This window comes from Conger conger, chromosome 18, assembly GCF_963514075.1.
Source record: "Conger conger chromosome 18, fConCon1.1, whole genome shotgun sequence".
NCBI classification, from domain to species: domain Eukaryota; kingdom Metazoa; phylum Chordata; class Actinopteri; order Anguilliformes; family Congridae; genus Conger; species Conger conger.
The window spans coordinates 8,756,171-8,780,932 of record NC_083777.1 but is presented as its reverse complement, the minus strand read 5'-3'; the positions used below and the strand labels follow the sequence as shown (position 1 = coordinate 8,780,932).

At 45.7% G+C, this 24,762-nt stretch overlaps 1 protein-coding gene across 2 annotated transcripts in view; it reads left to right on the top strand.

Moving 5' to 3' along the window:
- Positions 1–159: 159 nt before the first annotated feature.
- Positions 160–24,762, top strand: part of LOC133118081 (ras and Rab interactor 2-like) — a 36,213-nt gene continuing 11,610 nt past the window's right edge. The window contains exons 1-7 of one of the 2 annotated variants that reach the window (XM_061227775.1): positions 160–324; positions 10,398–10,520; positions 13,411–13,511; positions 16,187–16,385; positions 17,819–17,933; positions 20,732–20,804; positions 21,924–22,015. In XM_061227775.1, the coding sequence (XP_061083759.1) occupies positions 10,461–10,520; positions 13,411–13,511; positions 16,187–16,385; positions 17,819–17,933; positions 20,732–20,804; positions 21,924–22,015 (640 nt within the window). In that variant the 5' untranslated portion in view covers positions 160–324; positions 10,398–10,460. Of the gene's footprint in view, positions 325–6,843; positions 7,020–10,397; positions 10,521–13,410; positions 13,512–16,186; positions 16,386–17,818; positions 17,934–20,731; positions 20,805–21,923; positions 22,016–24,762 lie in introns of those variants that run through there. The other variant, XM_061227777.1, reaches the window with a different exon arrangement.

Here is a 24,762-nt window from a genome sequence, read left to right as displayed (position 1 = left end):
GTGTGTATTACCCCCATCTGTATGCTTTATCTCTCGGCGAATTTGTTCGGCGCTTGCGCACAGCTGATTCCAGTGAACAAAAACTACATTTGTTCTCCACAGTTTGTTTTGCCGGGGAGCCCGCATGCGCTGTTCAGCCACCTTCCTCGCCAAGTTTTCTGAAGTGTCAAAGACGAAGGAGCATTTTATTCAATGGGCAATCAGAGGATATAACTCGCGAAGCGAGAGCTGAATTATACAGTGAATGAGTGAATCTTTAAACGGTTACACACGTTGGGATTCAGCGGCTTTTGGAATTGCGGTGGAACGAGTTATTTAAGACAGGTTTGTTTTAATTTCTTTGTCGGCTTTGTCGTCTGCTTTGCTGAATTGGGTGGAAATCTTCATAATGACAAGCTAGTTTGCTAGCAAGTATAACTTTTAACTAAGTATAACTCCATTACTACGGTCCACACGAAAGCTGTCTAACGCTTAAGACAAGCTTGCCAGGTGGTTGTTGATGCTGCCACAGTTTTTCATTTTACTAGACCAGGAGAAATAAAGCAATTTTTAGCACGGCGCTGTTAGCCTACTTTTTGCAATTGCATAATCTGCGTATTTACTAGTTAAATGTTCTTATGTTAGCCTACAAAATTAATGTTTTTAAAAAATATATATATGAGGAAAAGACATAATTAATCATGCATTTTACATTATACTCTATAGGCTACGATGGGTCTGCAAATGATGGCTTATATATGAACTTTTGATTGTGTTTTTTCCGCCGGGTAAAGAAATTGACATTATTAGAACCTGACTTGGTTATCGGCTAGCAACGTATTATGGCTAAACTTTATGTATTGTTCCTTATTAGAATACATGGACATGTTTATTCATCTTTCCATTAATTGAGTTATTGTCCCTCTTGGTTATTTAGGGTGGGAAGATTTCAACCTTGAGTTTTTTTCAATGTATTTAGTTAATTTGCTTCAGGCTATTTTGTGCTCTCCTCCCGTAACACGCATAACGTTAGCAAGTACAGTAAGACAGACGGTACGCTGCACGCACACACATGGATATAGGCGCGTAGACGAACAATGCTTTTATTTCTTTCAATGTTGACGAAATGTTAGATGACACATACATACATAAATGCGCCTGATGAGAAAATAAATGCATATTGTACATTGTTCACACATTGAACAAAAATCAGTGTCCCAAAAACGTTAGTTTTCGGTTTAATGGGCAGTGGTGACAGCAGTTTAAGCAGGATTCCGCAGAGATATTGAGAATTCATACTCTTCGTCCTGTACACACTGCACCACATGACGATAACTGGTTTGCTCCAGTCCCTGTTAGCTGTAGGGAACATTCCTTCGTTTCTGAAGCATATGAGGCTAAAATTAGCGATATGATGAGATCTGTCCTTTGCAAAGCAAATCTCTGGTTGAAGTGAAACAAATTGAGTTAATTTGAGGTCTCTCCACAATATTAGGGTTTACCTGCTTTCCTACTAAAGGCAAGCTACAGTTTGTCTGGTTAATGCAGGTGTGAAATTGTTTCCATGACCATTGTTAATACAGCAGAACCATGGCAGGTAGGGTTTGGTGTAGCGGTATGTCTAACACTAGAATTTTGCATCTTGGGTAGTTTGTCTTGGGACAGTGGAATTAGACTGTGCATGACAGCTAATTCGGCCACATTGCTGAAGGATTAGAGTTGCTAAATGTTAACATCACGCTGAAAATAGCTTTTTGGGTATTGTGGGTACTGTGGGTTTTTTTTCCTGGGGGTGTGTTTTCACACGTTTTACCATGTGTGAGATTAGCTTCTTGGTGAAGCCATATTTATCTTTCCTCTAGTTCAGTACTGTGACACTGAACATGCCCTTGTTTCCTGTTCAGCTCCGATATGGATGGTGAACAGCTATGGCCTAACCCACTGGCTTACAGTTCATTAGAATGGCATAGTCTATATGATTCACGGAGGAAGTAACCAATTTAAAACGGAGTTTCCCGTTAATGATGCAGCCTACACAATTTTGGAATTTGCGTGGTTTGCAAACACCAATGAAAAGATAAATGCTTGTTTCTTGCCGGCAGTTGCCTTATTCTGTGCCATGTTTGCTGCGCGACCCTCTCAGATCTTGCTATAAAAATTCACCAGCATGTTTCAGAAACAGTGTAAACGAGTAAGCGACTACTCATAATCTAAACTGAAACCAGGATTCTTTTTCCAATCAAGGTCCTTTTTAAAAAAAAACTTTTGCTAGACTTCTCCCTGGTCAATGGGGAAGTGAAAAAGCAGGTAAATTATTCTCTTAAAATTGTTTGGGTTGTGGCTTTGGTATAGCCCGAGTGCATATTTATATTTAATTTCTGAAAATATAAAAAATGACTAATCGTAATCATCTGGGGTTAATATAGTGGAGGTGCCATTCATAGGTGGGGATTTCAGGGTCTTACTTCATCAGTACTGTGAATGTAAGCTCAAGGTCTTGCCTTTTGGATGTCATTTTAACATATGAGCCTCTGGAGTGTTTCCTAATTATTGGGTAATAGTTACTGATCATTTCAGATCAAAGCATAAGGAGGTATACTGGTTTTCAGCCAGATGTTTCATCACTGATGTGTTACTTGCTATACTGGAACTACTTGTATGCAAAACGTATAAGCTTATTTTGCTATTTGGTGGCACAGTTTGCTTGTGTTCCTCTGCTTGTGTACATTTTGTGCCTGAATGTAGGCTAGGCCTTGTGTGGATGAATGGGCTGAGCAGGCTACTTCTCAATGTATTCTAAAAGCCTTTGCAGTTATGGTGTGATGCAGTTCTGAGTTTTGTGTCCTGTTGTTCCAGCCCAGGTTTGTGACTGCTGGCATACAGTTTTCTGTGTAAGGCTATTTGCTAGGTTTTGTTTGATCTAGTGTATATCATGCCATATTAAGCTGATTATATAACTTGTTTGTAAAAAGCCTGCATGTGTAATTTCACCTTGAAACAAAATGTAAATGTGTTATTCTAAAGGAAGTGGGGCACACACCCTTCATCAAGTAGGCTAGCCCAATCGGGTTTTTCAGAGTGCCACTTGCGTGGTCTCCGTAGTCCTATGCTATGATGCTTTATGAACCTTTATTTACACTCAGAAAGGACCCTCTTTTCCAAGTATGTCCAGTTTACAATGAAAATATAACACAGTCATGAATGTACAGAGAAATGTGACCGTCTCAACTTTTAAGGTGTGTTATCACACATATGTGATTAGAATGTTCTTAACTGAACATTCTAATGCTGATGTAACGATCACTACTGGTAATTATTGGAACGCAATGGAGTTCTAGACTTTCAACATTCCAAAATACCCTGTATAGAAAAGGCTGGAATCTTCTGGATCCACCGTAGGAGATGTGGGGAAGGGCAGTCCTTTAATGGCCGCAGCTCTGTGCGGCCTGTGAAACTTTCACTGAATAGCTCGGTGTTGGACATGATGTGCTTCCCAGAGCAGCATTTCCACACCCTCAGGCCGTAAGGACTGCTTTAGCTGTGAGCCAACGAGGCTCGGAAGGATGTTGCTAGCATCCTGTTAGCGGTTCAACTGTCATCCCATTGTATTCTTATTCTAGGCCAGTGTTTCATGTTTTGGGTTGTGGCAGGGGAATCCTTTATCTCTCTTTAATGTCTTGCTTCCCAAATAGCAACAAACTGATCAGGCAGAATTCTGTGTCTAAAGTTATAGAAGTTATAGTTGTATAAGTTATATATTGCAGTGTGCAGGATGAATGGGGGGAGGTCAGAATCTGGCAGGGTGTGTGCAAATTGCAGTATACGGGAGGAATGGGGGGTGGACAGAATCTGGCAGGGTGTGTGCAGATTGCAGTGTGCAGGAGGAATGGGGGTTGGACAGAATCTGGCAGGGTGTGTGCAGATTGCATTGTGAAGGAGGAATGGGGGTAGGACAGAATCTGGCAGGGTGTGTGCAGATTGCATTGTGAAGGAGGAATGGGGGTAGGACAGAATCTGACAGGCTATGTGCAGATTGCAGTGAGGAGAGATGAATGCTGCTTGAACACTGGTGAACTAGGCTAACACCATAGAATATAGATGCATATATATGTAACTTCTTCAGTACTTGCAACACATACAGTCATTTTATCCACATTTAGAACAAAAGTAAAATAAGTGCAATGAGCCAAGCTTAATGATTTATAAGATGTAAGAACTTCTGCCTTTCCATCCTGGATCAATATGTGTATCCTAATGGTGGTACTGAAAGCATTGATTTTGTGCATAAGATAGTCCCCGGGTATAGCATCCAGCGACGGTAGCTTTGAGCTGTGCAGAACAGAACCTTCTTGCTGTAAGAAGCCACTTCGGAAGTTAATTAAAGTTTAAAACAATACATTTTGGATACCAAAGTATGGAACAGCGAACCATCGGGCGGCCGATAGTTGACCCTCAACAGGGGGTCTTGTCAGCACTGGTCAGGATCTGTCCCAACTCTCCGACAACGTCTTAACACTGCCCCTTTAGCCTGACTTCACATTGCATGTATTTGAGTTCTTTGCCTCAGCCAAAGCAAGTCTTCATTTAGCCGATGTATTGGGTTCCTCCACTTCTGCACCTAGCCGCATCTCCCACACCAACCTTTTTGCTGCAATGTTTGGCTTGAAGGGCCAACCAACAAGTTCCAGATTTCTTTATTGTTTTCTTTTTTCATTTTGTTTTACTTTTCTAAACGCGGCCCACTGACGGGGCCCCGACGCCTTGTGCAAGGCCCGACCCCAGGCAAGGACTCGTACCCACCAGACGCACCGGACTGTACCCTGACACTCTGCTGCCGTCGGCCCGCCGTCACCCGCCTCTCCTGCTCCGGACCTGTGTGAAACGCCTGTGTTATACTATAACAGAGGTCACCAACCCTGGTCCTGGGTCTGCTGGTTTTTGTTTTCACCTTAGAAACAGCACCCTGTTAAGACCCAGGTAACCAGGTGAGGTGAGTTAGCTGTGTAATCATCTGCTCTAATTGATTAATTAAGTGCAGAGTAACAGCAAAAAACGGCAGACCCAGTAGCTCTCCAGGACCAGGGTTGGTGACCTCTGTACTATAACAAAGCTGCCGTACCTCTTTGGGTTTAGTGATGAAGTTTAACGTCAAACCGTCAGTAATGAGGCAGGGCGGGCTTCACGTTTTTGGCGTGTGCTGATCGAAACTGACGCGGGGCCGTGAGAAAACCGAGCCGTCTCAGAAAGCCATTCCGCGGGTCTGACTACTTCCCCTTTCGTGCCGGTGGCGCGTTTGAAAACGAGAAATTAGTCTGCTTGGTTTCCATCTTCTGAGCTGTGCAGTTCCTGATCATTCTTACTGTTCTACCAGCTGGAGAAATAGCCTATTGAGCTCCAGCTTACAGTGCATTTATCCACTCAGAGAGTGGTGCCAGAGATGTCCAAGAGTGTGTAAGTGTGCAGGAACAGAATCCTTTAGAGCCGGATCTGTGAACTGTGCAGATGATGTCTTTAACATGTTAATCCACGGCATTCCTTAAGCAAGTAGCCTTAATAGTAATAACAGCTGGTGTTCTAGAGAGCTGATTCTGTACTTCAGATAGGCTGTATAATGTGTATTCTTTGGCTCTAATCTGTGAAAGTGGTGCAAGAGTCTGCTCTTCTTGGCTTGTTCAGTGAAATCAGCCTGAGACAAATCTGGGTAATTGTTTTTTTGGTGCGTGTTTGGTCTTGCATGGATATTGTTCATTGAGGTGGAGTCTCTTTTGTGAGCATTTTAAGGTAAGGACTGAGTTTTAACGGCTAAGTGAGCTCATTATGATCCACTGGCCCAGTTGGGCTGGCTTTGCAATGGATAGTACAGGAAAGGGAAGGGAAAGCTTCAGTTCTGCTGGCTTTTTGCCACACATCTGCAGGAAGAAAAGCGTCTCTGATTAATCTGGGTTAAAGATTTGCAGTCTGTGGCTTTCCCCCCTCTGAAACGGACACTCTGAGACTGGTCGCCTGCAGACCGGCGTCACGTTTCTTGTTTAGCAACGTTGTTTTCCGGACAGTATATGTTTGGGAAACGCATTTCGTGGGCGAGATCCGAAACCAATGTGAATGACCGAGATGTAGTGAGAATGAGTCACTGTTGTGTAATTTGCATTTTGTGGAGATTTTCATCATTACATGACCGCACACTGAGCTTGCGTTAGTGATGCACGCATGCACACACAGTGATTTTTAGCCCCAGAGTTACTGTAGCTTCAGTATTTGGACTGTCTGACCATAAACCGCCACTGCTCCATGCTTCGGGCAGGCATGTACTAGCCTGTGTGAGCAGCTGTGTTTATGAGTGATTCAGCCAACTGAAGTGAGTTGTAATATCCTTTTCCTGAAACTTTTTAAAACAGCCTGTAGCAATATCGCTAGTTCTTTGTGATGACTGTGGAAGGTGGGGTCTTCCATTGACTGCAGGATTACACGTTTTGAAAGGCGTTCCGGGGGGGGGGGGGGTAATTGAATTTAGGCAAATGAAGATCATTCACTCATTGAGTAAAGCAAGGTTAGTCCATACACGCATGTACACGCATGCGTTCACACACAAAAACACACGCATGCAAACCACCATTTTACTGCAATGAAAAGAGTTTTGTAGAGTGAGCAGCTTCTCTTTTCATTACTTCTGCCGCTATTTATTATTAAGGAAGCCTCGTTAATCTCGATGAAAGTTCAGGACTCAAACCCCCAGTGGAGGTTTTTTTTTTTTTAATACGCTGACGGGCGTAGCTAAAAATACGCGGAGAGCCGAGCCCTACGTGAAACGTGAAGCCCCGGAGCGGAGTCCGGGTAACCGTGTAAGACCGCGAGCGAGCTTCCACCAGGACGCAGGCGTGGACGTGACCTGACTCCGCTGGTCTCCAGGCACACCCCTCCAGGAGAAGCCAGCGTGTACTGCCTGATATCCCCCGCGAGCGTGGTACTGCTGCAGCTGCTTAGCAGAACGGCGGTTGGGCTGCGGCGGCCGCCTGAAGGTCTCCAGTGCGGAACCAGAGAAGGTCGGTTTTAGACTGCTTGTGGGTTACTGTGGAGGCCAGTGCGGGCTGGGTCTAGGCTGAGAGCTTCGTTCCGTTTCGCGGAAGGCGTACAAACCATTACCTTAAACCGTAACCGGCGTCTAGAGTGTTTTGTTTGAGATTAATTTGTCATAATCTCTGAAAAGGTAATCTTATTTTAACTCGGGGTTGTTTCTGGTGGTAGGTACCACATCACCAAGAGTGAGACTGCTTTCTGTTAATATTTGGGCTAATTTGTCATTTGTCATTTTGTTTTCTTTTAAAAAATATCCAGGAAATGGTAATAATCTTTTGCATAATCAGGTAATAATTGCTGATTTACGCAATAAATGTCAGTATTGATTTGCATTGGTTCCTTTTTGAAAACATTTTTTTCAATAAGTCTGGTCACAGGATATAGCGTTTGAAAGCTTTAAAACTCACTTTTAAATCTGCATGTATTTTACATTGCTTGCAGCTCCCTTATATTGTGTCTGGTGCGGAGGCGAAACAAACTTGGTGGTCTTCACTTTCTATGCTTCCACAGACCACATGAATCATGGATCAAACAATGATCCTTATCATGGTCCAGAGAACCAAATTCATGTGGCTAGTAGTTTTTAACTTGTCCTAACTGGAGGAAACATCAATAGAATTTACAATCTCCCAGACCTGCTGCTGCCAGAGGTGGCAAGCGGAGAAGAAGACAAGAGGGGGAGCGGGAGAGGGAGCGGGAGGCGAAGAGTGACAAGCAGGGGGCTTGTACACATTTAGTATGCAATGTGTAGTATTGTATACCTCATAAGACCCATAATATCAAGTATCATTTTGGAGTCTGCAAATTGCCTTTTGGAAACATTTTTGGTGGTATTGTCATCAAATTTTAAGCCAGTTTATTCCAGCATTGTGGCTGTGGCTCCATTTTGTTTTCTCAGCCCACCAGGCACAGCCACAAGCACACCAAAATATTTATGGTAAGAGAAAAAAACCTGGAGGGGGGGGGGGGGGGGGTAAATGACAGTATATGCTGTCAGCTCTTTGGGCTGGTGTCGCCCTGTTGTGAAGGGACTCTGGTGCCACTGTACCTGTGTGTCTTGTGTGGATGGTGGGTGAATGGAGGGGTAGATGGAGGAGGGAGGGTGGGCTCAGGGTTCTCTGGGGAACAGTGGGGGCTCTGTTCCGTGGGTCTGGACGTGCAGGGCTGGGTGTGAATGCCCTTTTTGTGGGAGCAGTTAAGTCTTTCACATCACACACGCATTAACCAAAATGGCTGCCGCCGCGGGCTTTATTGCACCAACACTGGCAAGGAATGAAGGCACTCGGTCTGGCCCGGGCGACGGCAGTCGTAGCCCTGGATGTGTTTGTCAAGGTTGTCATGGTAACCGTGGACGTAGTCTGCTCCGGAGCCAACGGCATTACTGCAGGCTGGTCACTGCATAGCAACGAACAGCGCACTTCAGTACACTTCAGAATTTTCAGTGATTTGTTTCACAAATGATTCAGAAACTGTTTGTCGTTAAGGCCTCCTGGTCATGCTGGAGCCAGGTAAGAGTCTGTGGACCACTGGACTGATCAGGATGATGGCGTGGGGTTTAGTGGCACTCATTTGCACTCACTGCGGTTGTTTGTCAGTCGTGTAGCGTAGTTCGTCTTGCTGTCAGTGGATTGGCACAGTGAGTCTACTCACATTCCCAGCCTTCATCCTCTGCCGATGAGGACAAACCTTCCTGATCTTCCCTAGACCACAGTGCAGTGCAAGGAGGAATTCTGCTGTGACAAAATGTCTGCTCACTGCCTATATGACAGACAAGATGGCTAAAAGCTATTTAGGCTTCACAAGAAATAATGCCTATTAATCCTTTCTGTCCCAAAAAATCCCAGGAGTGCCATATGTATATCTTGACCATATCTCAAAATGACTGCTATACTATTGTTTTGAGCCTCTATTAAAAGCCTACTCAATTTTCTCAGTTTTCTCATCCAAAGCCAAAGCTCATTGGGATTAGGGTGGATACACTTCCTACTGGGCTTGGGACTGAAAGGGTTAATGGATCACGGCTCGTCGTGGATGCTGCCTTCAGGAAACCCTTTGAAAATGACTGTGCATACCCTCTCTTTCATACACTTTCAATCTCTCCTTAGTCATTTCCTGAGAATGTGCTGATATGTAGGCTACCGGTTCTGCTGAGGTGTTTTCTCTATGAAACAGCTGGGAAGTCTATATTGTGGCCTGCTCTGACCAATTGAGGTTTAGTGATTTAGATCCTCCCACCTTCCTGCTGTGAATGTATGCAGCTGCACATACATTTCCTTTGAAGCGCATCTGTTTACCCCTAGAGGTTCAAGTCATGTGATGGTATGTTGTGATGTTTTTTAACTGCAAATCAGATGCGGCTGTGTACTGGTATCTTTGGCTGATCTCTGATTGGTCAGGTCCCAGCTAGGCTCCACAGGGCCCCTCAGTATGCATTCCTTTACTCTCCTGTCAATCAAGCTCCTTAACAACAGTAGGTAGGGACTGGGTCCGTCTGGATGTTTATGCCTCTCAGAGCTGATGTACTGTATACAATAGTGAGGCGTCCAAGACAAATCTCCTTGGACTCTGATGAGGAGTGTGTCTGTGACTCTCGGGACTTGCTGACGTGTGTGTGTGACTCTCGAGACTCTGGCTGAAGAGTGTGTCTGTGACTCTCGAGACTCTGGCTGAAGAGTGTGTGTGTGACTCTCGAGACTCTGGCTGAAGAGTGTGTCTGTGACTCTCAGGACTCACTGGAGAGTGTGTTTGTGACTTGCAGGATTGTGGCTGAAGTGTGTGTTTGTGACTTGCAGGACTCACTGTAGAGTGTGTGTGTGACTTGCAGGACTCACTGAAGAGTGTGTTTGACTCGCAGGACTCACTGAAGAGTGTGTGTGTGACTCTCGAGACTGGCTGAAGAGTGTGTCTATGACTCTCGAGACTGGCTGAAAAGTGTGTTTGTGACTTGCAGGACTCACTGAAGAGTGTGTGTGTGACTCTCGAGACTCTGGCTGAAGAGTGTGTCTGTGACTCTCGAGACTGGCTGAAGAGTGTGTCTGTGACTCTCGGGACTCTGGCTGAAGAGTGTGTCTGTGACTCTCGGGACTCTGGCTGAAGAGTGTGTGTGTGACTCTTGAGACTCTGGCTGAAGAGTGTGTCTGTGACTCGCAGGACTCACTGAAGAGTGTGTGTGTGACTCGCAGGACTCACTGAAGAGTGTGTGTGTGACTCTCGAGACTGGCTGAAGAGTGTGTCTATGACTCTCGAGACTCGCTGAAGAGTGTGTTTGTGACTTGCAGGACTCACTGAAGAGTGTGTGTGTGACTCTCGAGACTCTGGCTGAAGAGTGTGTCTGTGACTCGCAGGACTCTGGCTGCCCAGAAGGCCCTCACAGACGTGCTCACGGACACGGACTGGAGAAGGAGAGCATGGCCAAGAGCTCAGAGGTGCAGCCCTGCCCTCTGGACAGGACCGGGTGCCTATTTAAGGTAAGGTGTGGAGAGGGGGTTAAATCATTTTCTATTTCAACTCTCCTCAGTTTCAGAACCCCTGCTCTAAATGACCCTCGCAGGACGGCTAGGTGAACTGTGCGCCATGTGATCAGTGCCTGGGTCTGACTCGTGTCCCCGGCGGTTATCGGGCACAGCTGTCCCGTGCAGAGGAGGCTGTGTGAAATTGGCCGAGGTCACAGGGAGGTAATAGGCGAGGGGTGCCACCCAATGTGCCGGGCGTGCACTGGTATACCCACCACAGCAGGCTCAGAATGGTGGGCAGTGTGGTTCTGCCACTTCTGTGCACACAGAACCTCGAAGAACCAGGCCTGTGCTGGAGCCCAGGGTTCTGCCCTCTCCCTCAGCCCAACGTCTTACTGCTCATCATCAGAGGAGAGCGTACGCTGAGAGATTCTGGAAATTTCCACTTGCAAATCGTCAGGGGCAAGTGACATGACAGAGTGAAGGGGGACTGATGGGGGGTTGTGCAGGATTGACAGACAGGAGGGGCCATCTTAGGTTCCTGCTGGCTCCCGGGTACCTGTTAGCACTCGGGTACCTGCTAGCTGATGGGTAGCAGGGACAGGTGAGAGGAGATTCTGTGTGGCAGGTGAAGGCCACGTGATTGCAGATTTGCACCCTGTCCAATTCCTTTCGGCCGCCTCTCTGTGGGCGAACACATAATTCACATATTTTCCAATTTACTGAAGCCCTTTTACTATTTCCACACAGAGAATCAATGACCAATGTGCTCATGAAACTTCAGCACTGGTGATAGAACCTTCTGGAACAGCAGTGGTCCCCAGGTGTTTGGACAGGCTAGTCCTCGACTGCAAGATGTAGACCCTCAGATTTTCCTCGTAAAAAAGTATTTTGAAGGAAATAGCCTGTGCTTATTTCACCATCAGAATTCATTTCTCAGGCTGCCCAGAGTAATCTGTTAACCCCTGTCATCCCCTCTCTCTCTCTCCCTCTCTCCCTCTCTCTCTCTCTCCCTCTCTCCCTCTCCCTCTCTCCCTCTCTCTCTCTCTTTCTCTCTCTCTCTCTCTCTCTCTCTCTCTCTCTCTCTCGCGCTCTCTCCCTTGTTTAACCCCTTCCACAGTTCCTTAATTTGGGTCGATTCAGTTGCCGTTATTTGGCATGGCCAACGCTTACAGCACTCATTCACATTCTCTTCCTCCATCTTCAGCAGACCTCTCTGGACCAGTTTCCCCAGGCCCTTCCCTTTTCCCTCCGGCGGCCGCTCTCTCGGTCTGAGCGAGCGCGGAACACTCCGGCGGCTTCTCTGAAAGCGATTGACACGCGTGATGTGTGCGCCTCCGGTTCCCTCGCTGCTCTGGGTGCGAGGCAGAGGAAGTGTTGTGAAAAGGTGCTGAGCAAGCAGCCGCAGGGTCCACGCCCGCCGGTCCACGCCCCGCCGGCCGCATTTAAGACGGCCCTTCCACGCCCCTTCTCGTCCCGGCGGTGACGCGCGCGCGCGTAGTTAGCCGTAATCGGCCCAAACGGCCGCGTGTTAAGTGAGGTCAGTGTTAAATAATTTAGCGGGGATACAGTGACTGAGCGTGGCTTTCTCTGGGCCTCCGTGTTTTCCTGCCCTTTCGTTCAGGCTGCTTGTCTTGGCAGCGGCCCGCGGTTAAAGAGGACAGAGTGTAATTGCACTTTGCTGACTAGGCAACGGTGGAAGTGTAAACATTTCAGAGTGCTGTCTGTCAGGCGGGGGGGGAGGCTTGGTCTAAGTAGGGCCATAAATACAGTCTAAAAGCAATTTCACGGTTGTTTTTCTTCCCGTTATTTCTTTTCTCAACAGTCATTTTCAACAAAGTTTTCTTTTATACGCCTCAGCTCTTCTGGGGACAAGTGTTGGGAATAATTTGTCTCCAGTAGAGAACACGTGTGCCTGGATGTCCGGTGGTCCCTGTGTGGAGTCTGCTGATGTGGATGAAGGCAATATTGTCTCTGCCACTCAGCTACTTCATACTGAGACCAGGCACAACTGCAGGGCTGTGATTTCTCTAATCCCTGGTGCTCCTCCTCTGCTTTCTATCTTATTGGCATTTCCTCAACGATGTAAATCATACTGTGATTTCCCCAAATGCCCCCTTTCCAAACATGTGGGGGCAGTCTCTGTTACCGGAAAAGATAACGGTCTTCACTTCCCTCAGACAGCTGCTGCACTCGGTCGTTATGTGTACTTCCGTAGTTGTTGTGCTTTACACAACATTGTGAGCACAAGGTTATGCAGAAGAGACCCCAGATTCGGATTCACTCAGAATGCGATGAGTTAAATACCGCCCTCTGCTGGTCATCTGGAAGCACGCACAGTTCATCCTCTTTAACCGTCCAGTTTTACATTAAATTAAATGAATCTAATGAAACACAAGGGATGTGAATTTCTATGCAATTGGATTCTCTGTGAACATGAATGGAGACCCCAACAGCTCGTAACACCAGTGCAAACCCTCTGTATCCCCTCGTAGTCTGCTGAGTGTGCTTCTGTGTAGCTTCTTATTGTGTGTAAATACTGGAACTAGGATGTCAGCCTTAAACAGTGCCAACCTCTGACTACGAGTTGCAGCTTCCAGCTGGAAAGGTTCTGATGTTTTAACATCAGCAGTGTGTTTCCGTGCCTTAATGTGTCGCTCTGTCTCAGTATGTTTTGTGCGTTTGTTAACATTGTCTGCCACGTCTCCATTTCTTCTCCAGCTGGCCTTTAAGAGGAATGGGAAGTCAATAGTGTTGACAATGCAAAGAGGCCCGGACCGTGACTAAACATTTCCGCATTAGGCCGTGTGTGTGCAGGCTTCAGTGCGTGTCGGTGTCTGGCCGTGACCGGTTTCCCCTGGTTGGCTCTGATATCGTCCTGACGACTGCCCGCTGTCTCCCTCAGCTCATCGACACGTTCCCCGCGGAGATGGGGGAGCTGAAGCGGGAGAGGGGCCAGACGACGGTGTCTTTGGACGGAGACCCCGCCATGGTGGCTCTGAGCGGGTGAGTGCGTCTCCGGCGTCCGGTCACCCACAGCACGCCCCGGCCCACGTGACCTGAGGCGTGCTGTCCTAACCGGGTCAGTTATGGGTCAATGTTAATGTGCTGTCCACACATGTCCAACAGGGTCAGTTACGGGTCAGTTAATATGCTGTCTAGACATGTCCAACAGGGTCAGTTACGGGTCAGTTAATGTGCTGTCCAGACATGTCCAACAGGGTCAGTTACGGGTCAGTTAATGTGCTGTCCAGACATGTCCAACAGGGTCAGTTACGGGTCAGTTAATGTGCTGTCCAGATATGTTCTAACAGGTTCAGTTATGACTCAGGAAATGTGCACCTTATGTTATGTTGCTTTAAATTAGATTCCTCTATTTCTGCAGAAACGGATGTTGGCTTTACACCAGACTTTATGCCACCATTTGGAAGTTATCAGTTGTCAGTTGTATGCAACCAAGTTATTACAGCACTTTATATGCTTATTCTTATATCTAGATTTTTCACATGCAAAAAAAGGTTTTTAAATAAGACATCGACAGAGCTTACAGAAAGATGCAGAGTGAAAGTATTGCTTCTCCATAAAAAAAAAAGTTGTCTGAATTTGTAATTTGAAGTATATTTTATGTTCCATTAGCCGTGTTGTCTGAAATGTCGGGTACTGGGTTTACCATCTCCAACAACGCTCCTGAACCAGTAGCTTTTTCTTAAATAAAATGCACAGCTAGCAGTTACAATAAATAAATTAAAAACTGGCTATATTAGTGCACAGCTCCGCCCGAGAGCCAGCTAAGCTCAACCCCCACTGGCCCAAGAGACCTCGCTATCCATCTCAAAAGTTGAATGAAAAAAGTTGTGGGAAAATGGGTAAAAAGTTGTGGGAATAAAAAAAAAAAAAGTTGTTGGATAAAAATCTTATTTGTTACGTGTCTGGCGTAAGATTCATTGCTTGACAGTTTTGATGCTACAATAGCTAGCCCTAATCGCACTACTTTCAACTCTGTGCCACCAGCACACACGAAGACACAGGCGGCAAACACTCGCAGGGAAGGAGTTTTTGAGCAATTTGTAAGGTTCAATGCTTTGGGTTGAGTAGCATGCATTCTGCCTTGTGGACACTAGATGGGGTTTTAAATAACCGAATGCTCCTTTATTGAAACATAGAAAAGTAAACAAAATCTTTTTGAAAGTGTTACTGTTAACAACCCCCTTCCCCAGTTGATACAGAAATCCCCTTTGGAATGAAAAATGAACTGTGTAGTGAACTGTTTAAACTTTATTAATGAGAGTTCAGGTTGTTTTGTTTTTAATTTGTGCTTACTTTTGTACTTGGTTGTGGTTACTTTTTATTTTTTAAAAACCTGATTGAGTTTGACATAGGAGTTTGATGAACGGTTAAAACTGTATATCCGTTTAAACGTATTACAGATGGTAAATGGCAGTGTCATGCACCTGTAATCACGCGGTGTTCTTCTCTGTCCCTGTGTTGCTTGCTGGGGTTCACAGGGATGTGGTTCCTCAGGACAGGGCCTCGTATTGACAGTGAGGCGGTGAGCCGTTTTTGTCCCATTTGACTCTCCATAGTAGTGGATTCTGGGAGTTGCGTGTAGCCCCTGTGGTTGTGGGTCAATTCATTTTGATTTCATTTCTCATAAGGTTTGTTTGCTTTATATCTGTTTTTGCAAAATGTTGTTTTCATGTTTTTCATGTGCTGATTTTCATGAAATCATTGACTTAAGTCAAACTCAGTAACACTGAAAAGAAAGTCTAAAACGTGGTTAGTTTAAGTTTGGTTCGTGGAAAAATTAAGAAACACATTTTTTGTAATTTCTTTGGTCTCGTGAAGTAGTTGTTTGTGGATCCCAATATTGCGCAACCTTTTCAACAGAGAAGAGGTTGTGAAATCAAGATGTACAAGTGTTCTGAATTTCCAGCAGCAGTGTTGTTTTTCTGCTTGGAGTGCAGTACAGCCTCTCCACCAGCAGAGGGAGAGGTAGCAGTGGTTGTTTACACTATCACTATTTTGCGTCAGAGAATAGCGTAATGACCTAAACAGATACTAGGTGTGTAGAAAGGTTGACTAATTTATTACACTGAAATAACGCCAACATTGAGTCATTCATGGTCCCTGCCGAGCACTGTCATTTACTGGCTTGATGTCGTATGTCTGTATGCTACATCGATACCCAAAATGTAAATCCCATGTAAATGAGAATAAGTCACTTCCTTTAAGGTAAAACAACCAAGTAAGTAGAGTTATGTAAGTATTGAGATAAAGTAAGGTTAAGTAACTAAGGTAAATGAAGTAGGGTTATGTTTGGTAAAGTATTGTAAGTAAGGTCAAGTACAGTAGGGAAGGTAAAGTAAATCATTTAGATGACATCAGTCAGTAAATTTTAGTCAGTGAGGGAAAGCAAGCAAAAAAAAATCGTAAAGTGAGTAAGGTTAATCCAAAAAGTAAGTAGTATAGTAAATAAGTGCTGTAAGGTAAAGAAAGTGATGTAAAGTAAGTAAATAAGATATGATGAGTACTCTTAGTAAGGTAAAGGAAGTAAGGTGAAGCGAGTAAGGTGAACTAAGTAAGGCTAAGTAAGTAAAGTAAGTATAGTAAAGTCAGTAAAGTCAGCACCACTGGACCATTCTGCTCTGGCCCTGCTCACTCTGGTGGTTTTGTGTGTGCAGGGCGGAGGAGATGGTGAGTGGGGTGTTCCTGCAGCCTCCCTCCAGCGGGGGCGCTCCAGGGACCCGGGACTCGGGGTACTCGTCCCTGCGCAGGCGCATGAGCGTGCTGGACAGGCTGGTGCAGACGCACCCCGTCTGGCTGCAGCTCTCTCTGAGCGAGGAGGAGGCCGCCCGCATCCTGGAGCTCCAGCCTCCCGGGGTGAGATAGGGGCCGCCCCGGCCCTCCTGCCCCGGGTACTCTGTCCCAGGGGACTTTCCGTCCCTCAGTGACGTCTGGAGGGCTCAGTCAGCCACAGAGGATGTGTGTATATGACTTCACAGGCAGCTTTTCTCTAATTTAATGTCATGAACTTTATCTGTGCCTATGTTAGTCAGCTAGCTAGTTTAACCATAAACGATTAGTTTCCTGGTTCTTCAAGCTGCTGCCCTCCTGGTTTCCGTGAGGGATGGAAAGTACCTTGGGGGTATCTACAGTGCCGTGGAAAGGTGCAGCGCCCCCATACCTTCATGATTTCCTCTATTACTGCATATTTGTCACACTGAATGAAACACAAAACAGGTCCTGCTCTAGCGTCTCTATAGGCTTCAAGTCTAAGCCACTCCAAAACTTTAATTTAATTTGTTTTATTTCATATGGATCATTGTCTTAATGCATGCATTTTGTGTTTACTCTTGTTCCCTTTGTATAAAATAGCATTTTGTTGGAATGAACCATTCTGCATGACAAATATGCAATAGTCAGTGGAAAATACTTTTTCACACAAGTGTATATATGTATATAATCTCTAGCGGGAAACTCATTGTGAAGCAAGATAAGATCACAAACATGTGATGTCCTTGTATATTTAGCTTGTGCTTTTACCCAAAGGTGACTCAAAAACACAAAATGTGCATTTAGCATGAGCTTTGGTAAGAGGTAGAGATGACCATCAACCGGAAGAGATGCCAAAGTGACAAACAGGTTTATTTAGTTGGTTGAATAGAAGCATTGTAGTTGTGTCTCTGACTGTGACGGTGACGTTTGTGTCTGCGCTTATCGACTGGGTGGGAGTATGTTCCTAAATTTGGAACAAGTGGAAGTGACATCGCCCCGGCCATCACGGGGATCCCCCTAGAAGTGAGATACGCTCTTTAGTCGGAACTTCCCACACCCGTTTACCTCTGCGGTCAGCGTAGGGGCAAGAAGACAGCAGTCCACCACAGACTTGTTCCTCTGGCGTTTGTCACTCTGGAGACAACCATAGGGTGCCAACAATGTCAGCCTTGTCAGAACCTTAGTGACATTCATATAAACTGCATAATTTTGGGTTTGAGTGATTCAATTCCCGCCACGTTTTTCCTCCTGGAAATGTGTTAGAGCTAGCAGGCACTCTAATATGGAAACTCCCCTCTAAAGTACACCGAATCTAAAAAAGACTTCCTGTGTAGTGCGCCCCAATCAAAAGAGTCGTATTGTAATAGCATCATGTGTATGACGCAAGTAGATTTGAAGTGGATTAGGCAACCGTGAAACCGGAGCCCACCTGTGCGTATGATGAAAGGTATTAAAAAGATAATAAGGTGCATTGAGGCACAGGTGGTTTCTGGAACAGACCTGACCTGTTCTACCGCTTGCGGTAACTTGCCTTACAGACATTCCTGGTGAGAAAGTCCTGTAAGCTGCAGAAGAAGGTGATTTCCCTGCGTCTGGACGAGACCGCATCCACTGTTCTTCACAGAGACTTCCCTGTGAAAGAGGGCCAGTACAGTACGTGATTCACTCTCCATGTTCCTGTTATTACTGTTATAACACCTGCCGTTTGTTATGGTGATGATGAGTGCGGTATAGACCAGTTTGGTTATGAATAAATATGATTTGTTATGACTGGTTACTACGTATTCAAATGTTACTAAATGGTAAATGGTTGGCATTTATATAGCGCCTTTATCCAAAGCACTGTACCATTGATGCTTGTCATTCACCCATTCACACACCAACAGCGATTGGCTGCCATGCAAGGCGCCAACCAGCTCGTCAGGAGCATTTGGGGGTTAGGTGTCTTGCTTAGGGACACTTCAACACAGCCCGGGCAGGGGATCGAACCGGCAACCCTCCGACTGCCAGACGACTGCTCTTACTGCCTGAGCCATGTCGCCATGTCGTGTTACTACATTCTGAAAACCTGTTGGTTACAACCAGCCTGTAGCCTAGTGGCTAAGGTACATGACTGTGACCCAAAAGGATGGTGGGTCAAACCCCGCTGTAGCCACAATAAGATCCACACAGCCGTTGGGCCCTTGAGCAAGGCCCTTAACCCTGCATTGCTCCAGGGGTGATTGTCCCCTGTTTAGTCAAATCAACTATAAGTCCCTTTGGATAAAAGCGTCAGCTAAATATTCAATATTATTACAACCCTTGGTTTTGGGTCTTAATTGATGTCTTGGCTATGGTTAGCATTATTGCTAACATTAGCATTGTCCCATAATTCTCTTTAATGATGCCCTGCTTCCTCCCACCCTGAAACCACCGTGAGCCCCACACCTGCAGGCTGCCTTAGCCTGTGTGGCCCTGTGTTCAGCTGCCTGTGTGGCCCTGTGTTCAGCTGCCTGTGTGGCCCTGTGTTCAGTTGCCTGTGTGGCCCTGTGTTCAGTTGCCTGTGTGGCCCTGTGTTCAGCCGCCTGTGTGGCCCTGTGTTCAGCCGCCTGTGTGGCCCTGTGTTCAGCCGCCTGTGTACCCCTTTTGTTCAGCTGCCTGCGTGTCCCTGTGTTCAGCCGCCTGTGTGGCTCTCTCTCCTGGCCTTTCCTAAGCAGCCCCCCAGGGCACCAAGCCTGCGGTGCCCTTCAGGTCCCCGCTAATGTTTTTAGCGCAGTGCGACCTAGCCACAGAACACGGTGTTTAGCCAACAAGCGCAAGTTTTCACAGGACACACGCCACACAGTGTGGCAGCTCTGTGGTGTGTGTTGAGTGCTGTAGTTGCTCTTAATTGCTCTGAACCTTAATTGTTGTCTCTGTGACTTGCTTTGTGTATCGGTATTTTTAGTTGGCTAGGTAAGCAGTGTTTGGATAGTTAACTTTGGTCACTTTTGCTCTGTTTGTTTGTTTCTTTGTTCTCAAAAAAAAAAAAAAAAAAAAGGCCCTCATCCTTATCTTTGTTGTACAGGTAGCAGTTGAAATTGTACTTCCCTCTAGGGTCTTTCAGCGAACTTATCCCTGGTTATGGGTATGCACTTTGTTGTACGTCGCTCTGTATAAGAGCGTCTGCCAAATGCCAATAATGTAATGTAATGTAATGTAATGTAATGTAATGTTGAGTGCTGTAGTTGCTCTGTGGTGCGTGTTGAGTGCTGTAGTTGCTCTGTGGTGTGTGTTGAGTGCTGTAGTTGCTCTGTGGTGTGTGTTGAGTGCTGTAGTTGCTCTGTGGTGTGTGTTGAGTGCTGTAGTTGCTCTGTGGTGCGTGTTGAGTGCTGTAGTTGCTCTGTGGTGCGTGTTGAGTGCTGTAGTTGCTCTGTGGTGTGTGTTGAGTGCTGTTTGCAGCTGCACCTACCCTGGGGCACGTTCTGACGCCGCACGTGTACGCACCAGAGCGTGCATGCACTGATACTGACAATGCGTGTGTGAACCAGGAATACAAAATGACGCACAATAGTGTTGCTGCAGGCCAATTGGACACATTTGTCTTTCTACTTGTTATTCAAAATGCCAATTGTTTTAGAAGTTATTGAAGGTGCTTTTGAAGAATGTTGCTTTTGAAGCTGTTCTTCTTTCAGAAAAGGTGCTGTCTTTTCAGTTGTCTTATCAGTCCTAACTTTTTGTTAGAATTTATCACTGTGTGTCAGATCGTGTTGTGTTGTGCAACTGTGCTCATCTCTGTCTTCCGAAGGCCTTTCGGAAATAAAGCAAATCCCTCCTATTGGAAGGGGTCTAGCTGTTTGGGGAGAGAGCTCCTGTCTAGCAGGCGCACACTGAATGTAGCTATTGTCAGCTATTGTTTCTGGTATTCGGCGCAAAGACCGGTTCCTCAGCCGGCGCTCTCTGTGCAGCCGAGCTGTGGAACGTGCCAGAATGTGGGAGGCTCCGAACGCCTCCTTAATTGTGATGGATGTTAATTAGTACACCCGGCAGCAGTGGCCTACGTGCGCAGGAAGGCTGTGTTTCTGTTGTGCAATTTCTTTAGAGTCAATAACAACAAGGAGAGAAACTCAGAAGCAGAACAAAAGCTGTGTTATGAGAGCTCAACAGGAACAGCTCCAAACATTCAGTTCTGAGGTTACTTACTGCATATATGGATAACAGAAGGAGTTTCTATGTACCTAATGTATGTATTCTAGTTAAGCGTTAGCAACAAGTAGGGCTATAGCAAAATCATGTTGCTGCTACCTCAACACAAAATACATTGCATAAGCAATTAACTTAATTAATGTAAAGCACTGTGAAGGAACATTTGCAAAGTTTAAGCTAGCAAGAATTCTAAAATAATGAATGACAAACACATTTCCCTCACAGTTCTTCCCCTCGTTCTTATGTAAATAAAGGTTTATTTCTTCTTTTTCTGCCTCTGCTTGCAGCCTTTTCATTGGAGGGCTCTGGGATCAGCTTCGCAGACCTCTTCCGCCTGGTGGCTTTCTACTGCGTCAGCAGGTAGCCCCCACCCCTCCTCCCATGATCCTCTGCAGGGACCCCGCATGTTCTGGCACGGTGCACCACAGCCCCTCTCTCTGTTGGCGTGGCAGTTGTCTCTCACCTACGTAACGCAACATAAATATGCTTATTCTCCGTTATTACTAGTGTTTCAGTTATGACTGTGCTAATACAGGAAGTTGGGCGGGAGGAGGAGGGGATGGGGGGTTGGTGGGTAGAACCTTGGCACTGTTCTTCCTGGAAAGTGTGGGGCCTGCAGACGTTTTGGCTCATGTAGTTTCATAAATAGGACGTTTCTTTGAAATGAATGCAAGGAGCCCAAGTCCAAAGCAGAAATCTGGCTCTGAAACTTCCGTCTGTCTTGTTTCCCGCCGACTTCAGCAAATTCATGTCAGCTGTCAGCAAATACAGCGATTATTATAAAATACTATACACGTCTTCACCAAGGCACGAGGATTGGTGCAGATATGATACTCTTACATGAGTGAGCCAGACCGGTTGAAACTGGTTACTGGAAAACATCTGTTTACTTTACAGGACCACAAAAAAAACGATGCAATGACACTTAAAAACTAAAAAATAATGTACACCAGCTACTGTGGGTTAATGCCAAAAACATTAACTTTAGGCACCTACACATTTTAGGTGTAGAATCAGAAGGGCTAAACACAGCAGTAAAGTGTAAATGCACACACACAGGCACACACACACACACACACACACACACACACACACTTAATCTCTCCTACTATGTATGACTGCTTTGGCAACACTGCTCTGGTTTGTCTGGAAAATAAAACAGAATTGCTGTGTATTTCCAGGAGATTAATGCCCAGGTTTTATTTTCCAGAAAAACCAGGCTAGTGTTCCCAAAGTTGTCATAGCCAGTGTGTTACATAGTTTAAGATATTAAGTGTGTGTGTGCGTGTGTGCGCGTGCATTAGTGTGTGTGTGTGTGTGTGTGTGTGTGTGTGTAGTTCCGTGTCTCCCGGATGTCAACAGAACTGGCCTCTGAGCTCTGCTGAATGGCATTGCTCCAGACGCTGTCTGATGAAAATGAGCCCTGTGTCTGTCTCTCACATCCCTCTTCCCTCCTCCCTCCTCTCTCTCTCTGGTCAGGGACGTCCTGCCCTTCCCTCTGCGGCTGCCGGAGGCCATCGCAGGAGCCCGGACCCACGCTGAGCTGGAGGAGGTGGCTGAGCAGGGAGCAGGTCTGCACCTCCTCATCCTCCTCCCTTTTCATCCTGAATTCACTGTAGCTACAGCGCTTACGATTCTTACAGCTACAGCGCTCACTGTTCTTACAGCTACAGCGTTGACTATTTTTACAGCTACAGCACTGACTATTCTTACAGCTACAGCGCTGACTATTCTTACAGCTACAGCACTGACTATTCTTACAGCTACAGCGCTGACTATTCTTACTGCTACAGCGCTGACTGTTCTCACTGCTACAGCGCTGACTATTCTTACAGCTACAGCGCTGACTATTCTTACTGCTACAGCGCTGACTGTTCTTACAGCTACAGCGCTCACTGTTCTCACAGCTACAGCGCTGACTATTCTTACAGCTACAGTGCTCACTGTTCTCACAGCTACAGCGCTTAGTTAGTGTTTACAGTTACAATGCATACTGTGCTTAATGCTACAGTGCTTAGTTACAGTGCTTAGAGTTGCAGTGCTTACTCTGCTTAGTTACAGTGCGTAGTTACAGTGCTTAGAGTTACAGTGTTTACTGTGCTTACAGTTACAGTGCGTAGTTACAGTGCTTAGAGTTACACTGCTCAGTTAGTCTTTACAGTTTCAGTGCTTGGTTTGCTTACAGTTACAGTGCTTGGTTAATGTTTACCGCTACAGTTAGTTACAATGATTCACTGCAATTCACCGCCTATTTTCATGCTGCACTGTAACAATATCTGGAGTTGTAAAAATACAATTAAAGTGTATGTGGTGCCTATTATAATAAAGTTGCTGTGATTGGCATGAGCTCAGAGTTCTGACTGAAAACACAGTAGCAGTATCCTCTTGCTGAGAAAATATTCCCAATTGCCTTTTTTTGTATTTTAGCAAAAATAGTGTTTACAGAAGCCACACACCTGTTATAAGCAAATGTTCATTATAATAACCAGGCTGGTTCCAGAGAGTGCATTTAGTAGCACTTGCCTGGCACAGTTTCTGTGATATGTGGGACCGGGAATTCTCTGTCCTTCAACCTTGGGCTGGGTACTGTGCCCTGTGTTTCTATTCTTAGAGTCGAGAAACGGTATACCGATGAAGAGATGAAGCAGTTGTCTTTACAGCTGAAGTATTTATAAACCAGCTGTACTCTGTGGAAAACTACCCGTGGCGTGGTTTTAGAACGTCGGCGCCAGCAAACAGTTTGGCAGTTTTAGTCATCCATGAGAAATATGAAGCATATGCGTTCAGGAAGATACATGCATGTATTAAAGCAGGGCATAACCAGTGAGACATGGGTGAGATATGTTCATTTGGCCTGCATGTGCTGTTGTGGCATGTATCTTGTGACATTTCGGATGATTTGTGTCCTGTAAAAGTTCTTTAAGGACCTCAGGAATTCAGAAAGTACAGCAAGGGAGCTTTTCCCCCCCAGTATGTTTCAGAGGAATGCTAGCATCACAAATACGAAGTATCCCTTAATGTACATGGAAGACAGCCGTGCAGGGGTTTTTTTGAATGGAAAGCTACAGAGTCGTCTCGACTTGCGAACGAACCGGATGAACGTTCACAGAATTTTCCAGAAGTGTCATAACTGAATCTGATAGCAGTGAATGTGTGACTCGTGGGGGTTTCTAGCGTTCTGGCTGTGTTCCCACACGTCCCACCCAGCAACCTTTCTGAAAGGTGCGACGAGTTTCCCCTGAGTGCTGCTGCCAAACGCAGTCCTCTGCCCTCGCGTTCTGGCATCAGGAGGGCATGCTGCTCATTTTAGACATGCCAGGAGCTCTGCACACACACACACACACACACACAACACACACACACAGTGAGAACAGACTCTGCCTAGCCGCTTTTAGAATCATCCGTTTCATATCATCTGTTTTGTTCATAATATCATACATTTTATTTTAAAATTTTGCCGAACTGAGTTTCCGGGTGATGCGAGGGAGCTGCAACTTTACGGCCGGGAGTGCGGCAATTGCGTCGTCCTGAAACAGCTGAGAGCGTTTATTTTGGAGAAAGCCAGGAGCTGTTGGACCGGTGCGGTGGGAGGGTGGCGGGGGCATCTGTGGCATCTCCAGCTTGAGCTGGTCAAACCATGTTGGAGCTGGCCTGAACTGGTCAACCAGCTACCAGCTGTTTTAAATCTAGATTGAGCTGGTTAAACCATGTTTGAACTGGTCTGAACTGGTCACGATCTACCAGCTGTTTTAAATCTAGATTGAGCTGGTCAAACCATGTTGGAGCTGGTCTGAACTGGTCAATGAGCTACTAGCTCTTTCAAAACCTAGATTGAGCTGCTCAAAACCATATTGGAGCTGGTCTGAACTGGTCAACCAGCTTCCAGCTGTTTTAAATCCTAGATTGAGCTGGTCAAACCATGTTGGAGCTGGTCTGAACTGGTCAACCAGCTACTAGCTGTTTCAAAACATAGCTTGCTGTTTTTCCTGTTCAGCAGGGAATACATTTTTGTTTAATATTTAACTGAAAGTTATTCTGAACCTGAATTCAATTGTTTAAACAAACTTGCACCAAGCACATTTCAAGTTTTGGGATGAAATGGTTTAAATGTGACTTTTTGTAGCAGTAGCCTGCTGTGAGTGAATTGAATCACTCAAGAGCTGAAAATTAAAGGCACGTGTTATATACAGGTGTGTTTGTAATGTCAGTCAGCTAATTGAACACTGAGCTCAAGCTTATCGGATCACTGCACCTCTCCTCCCAAGAAGTTCCTGGTACTACTCAGCGGGAACCTGTCAGTCTTTGGGCATTTTTTGAA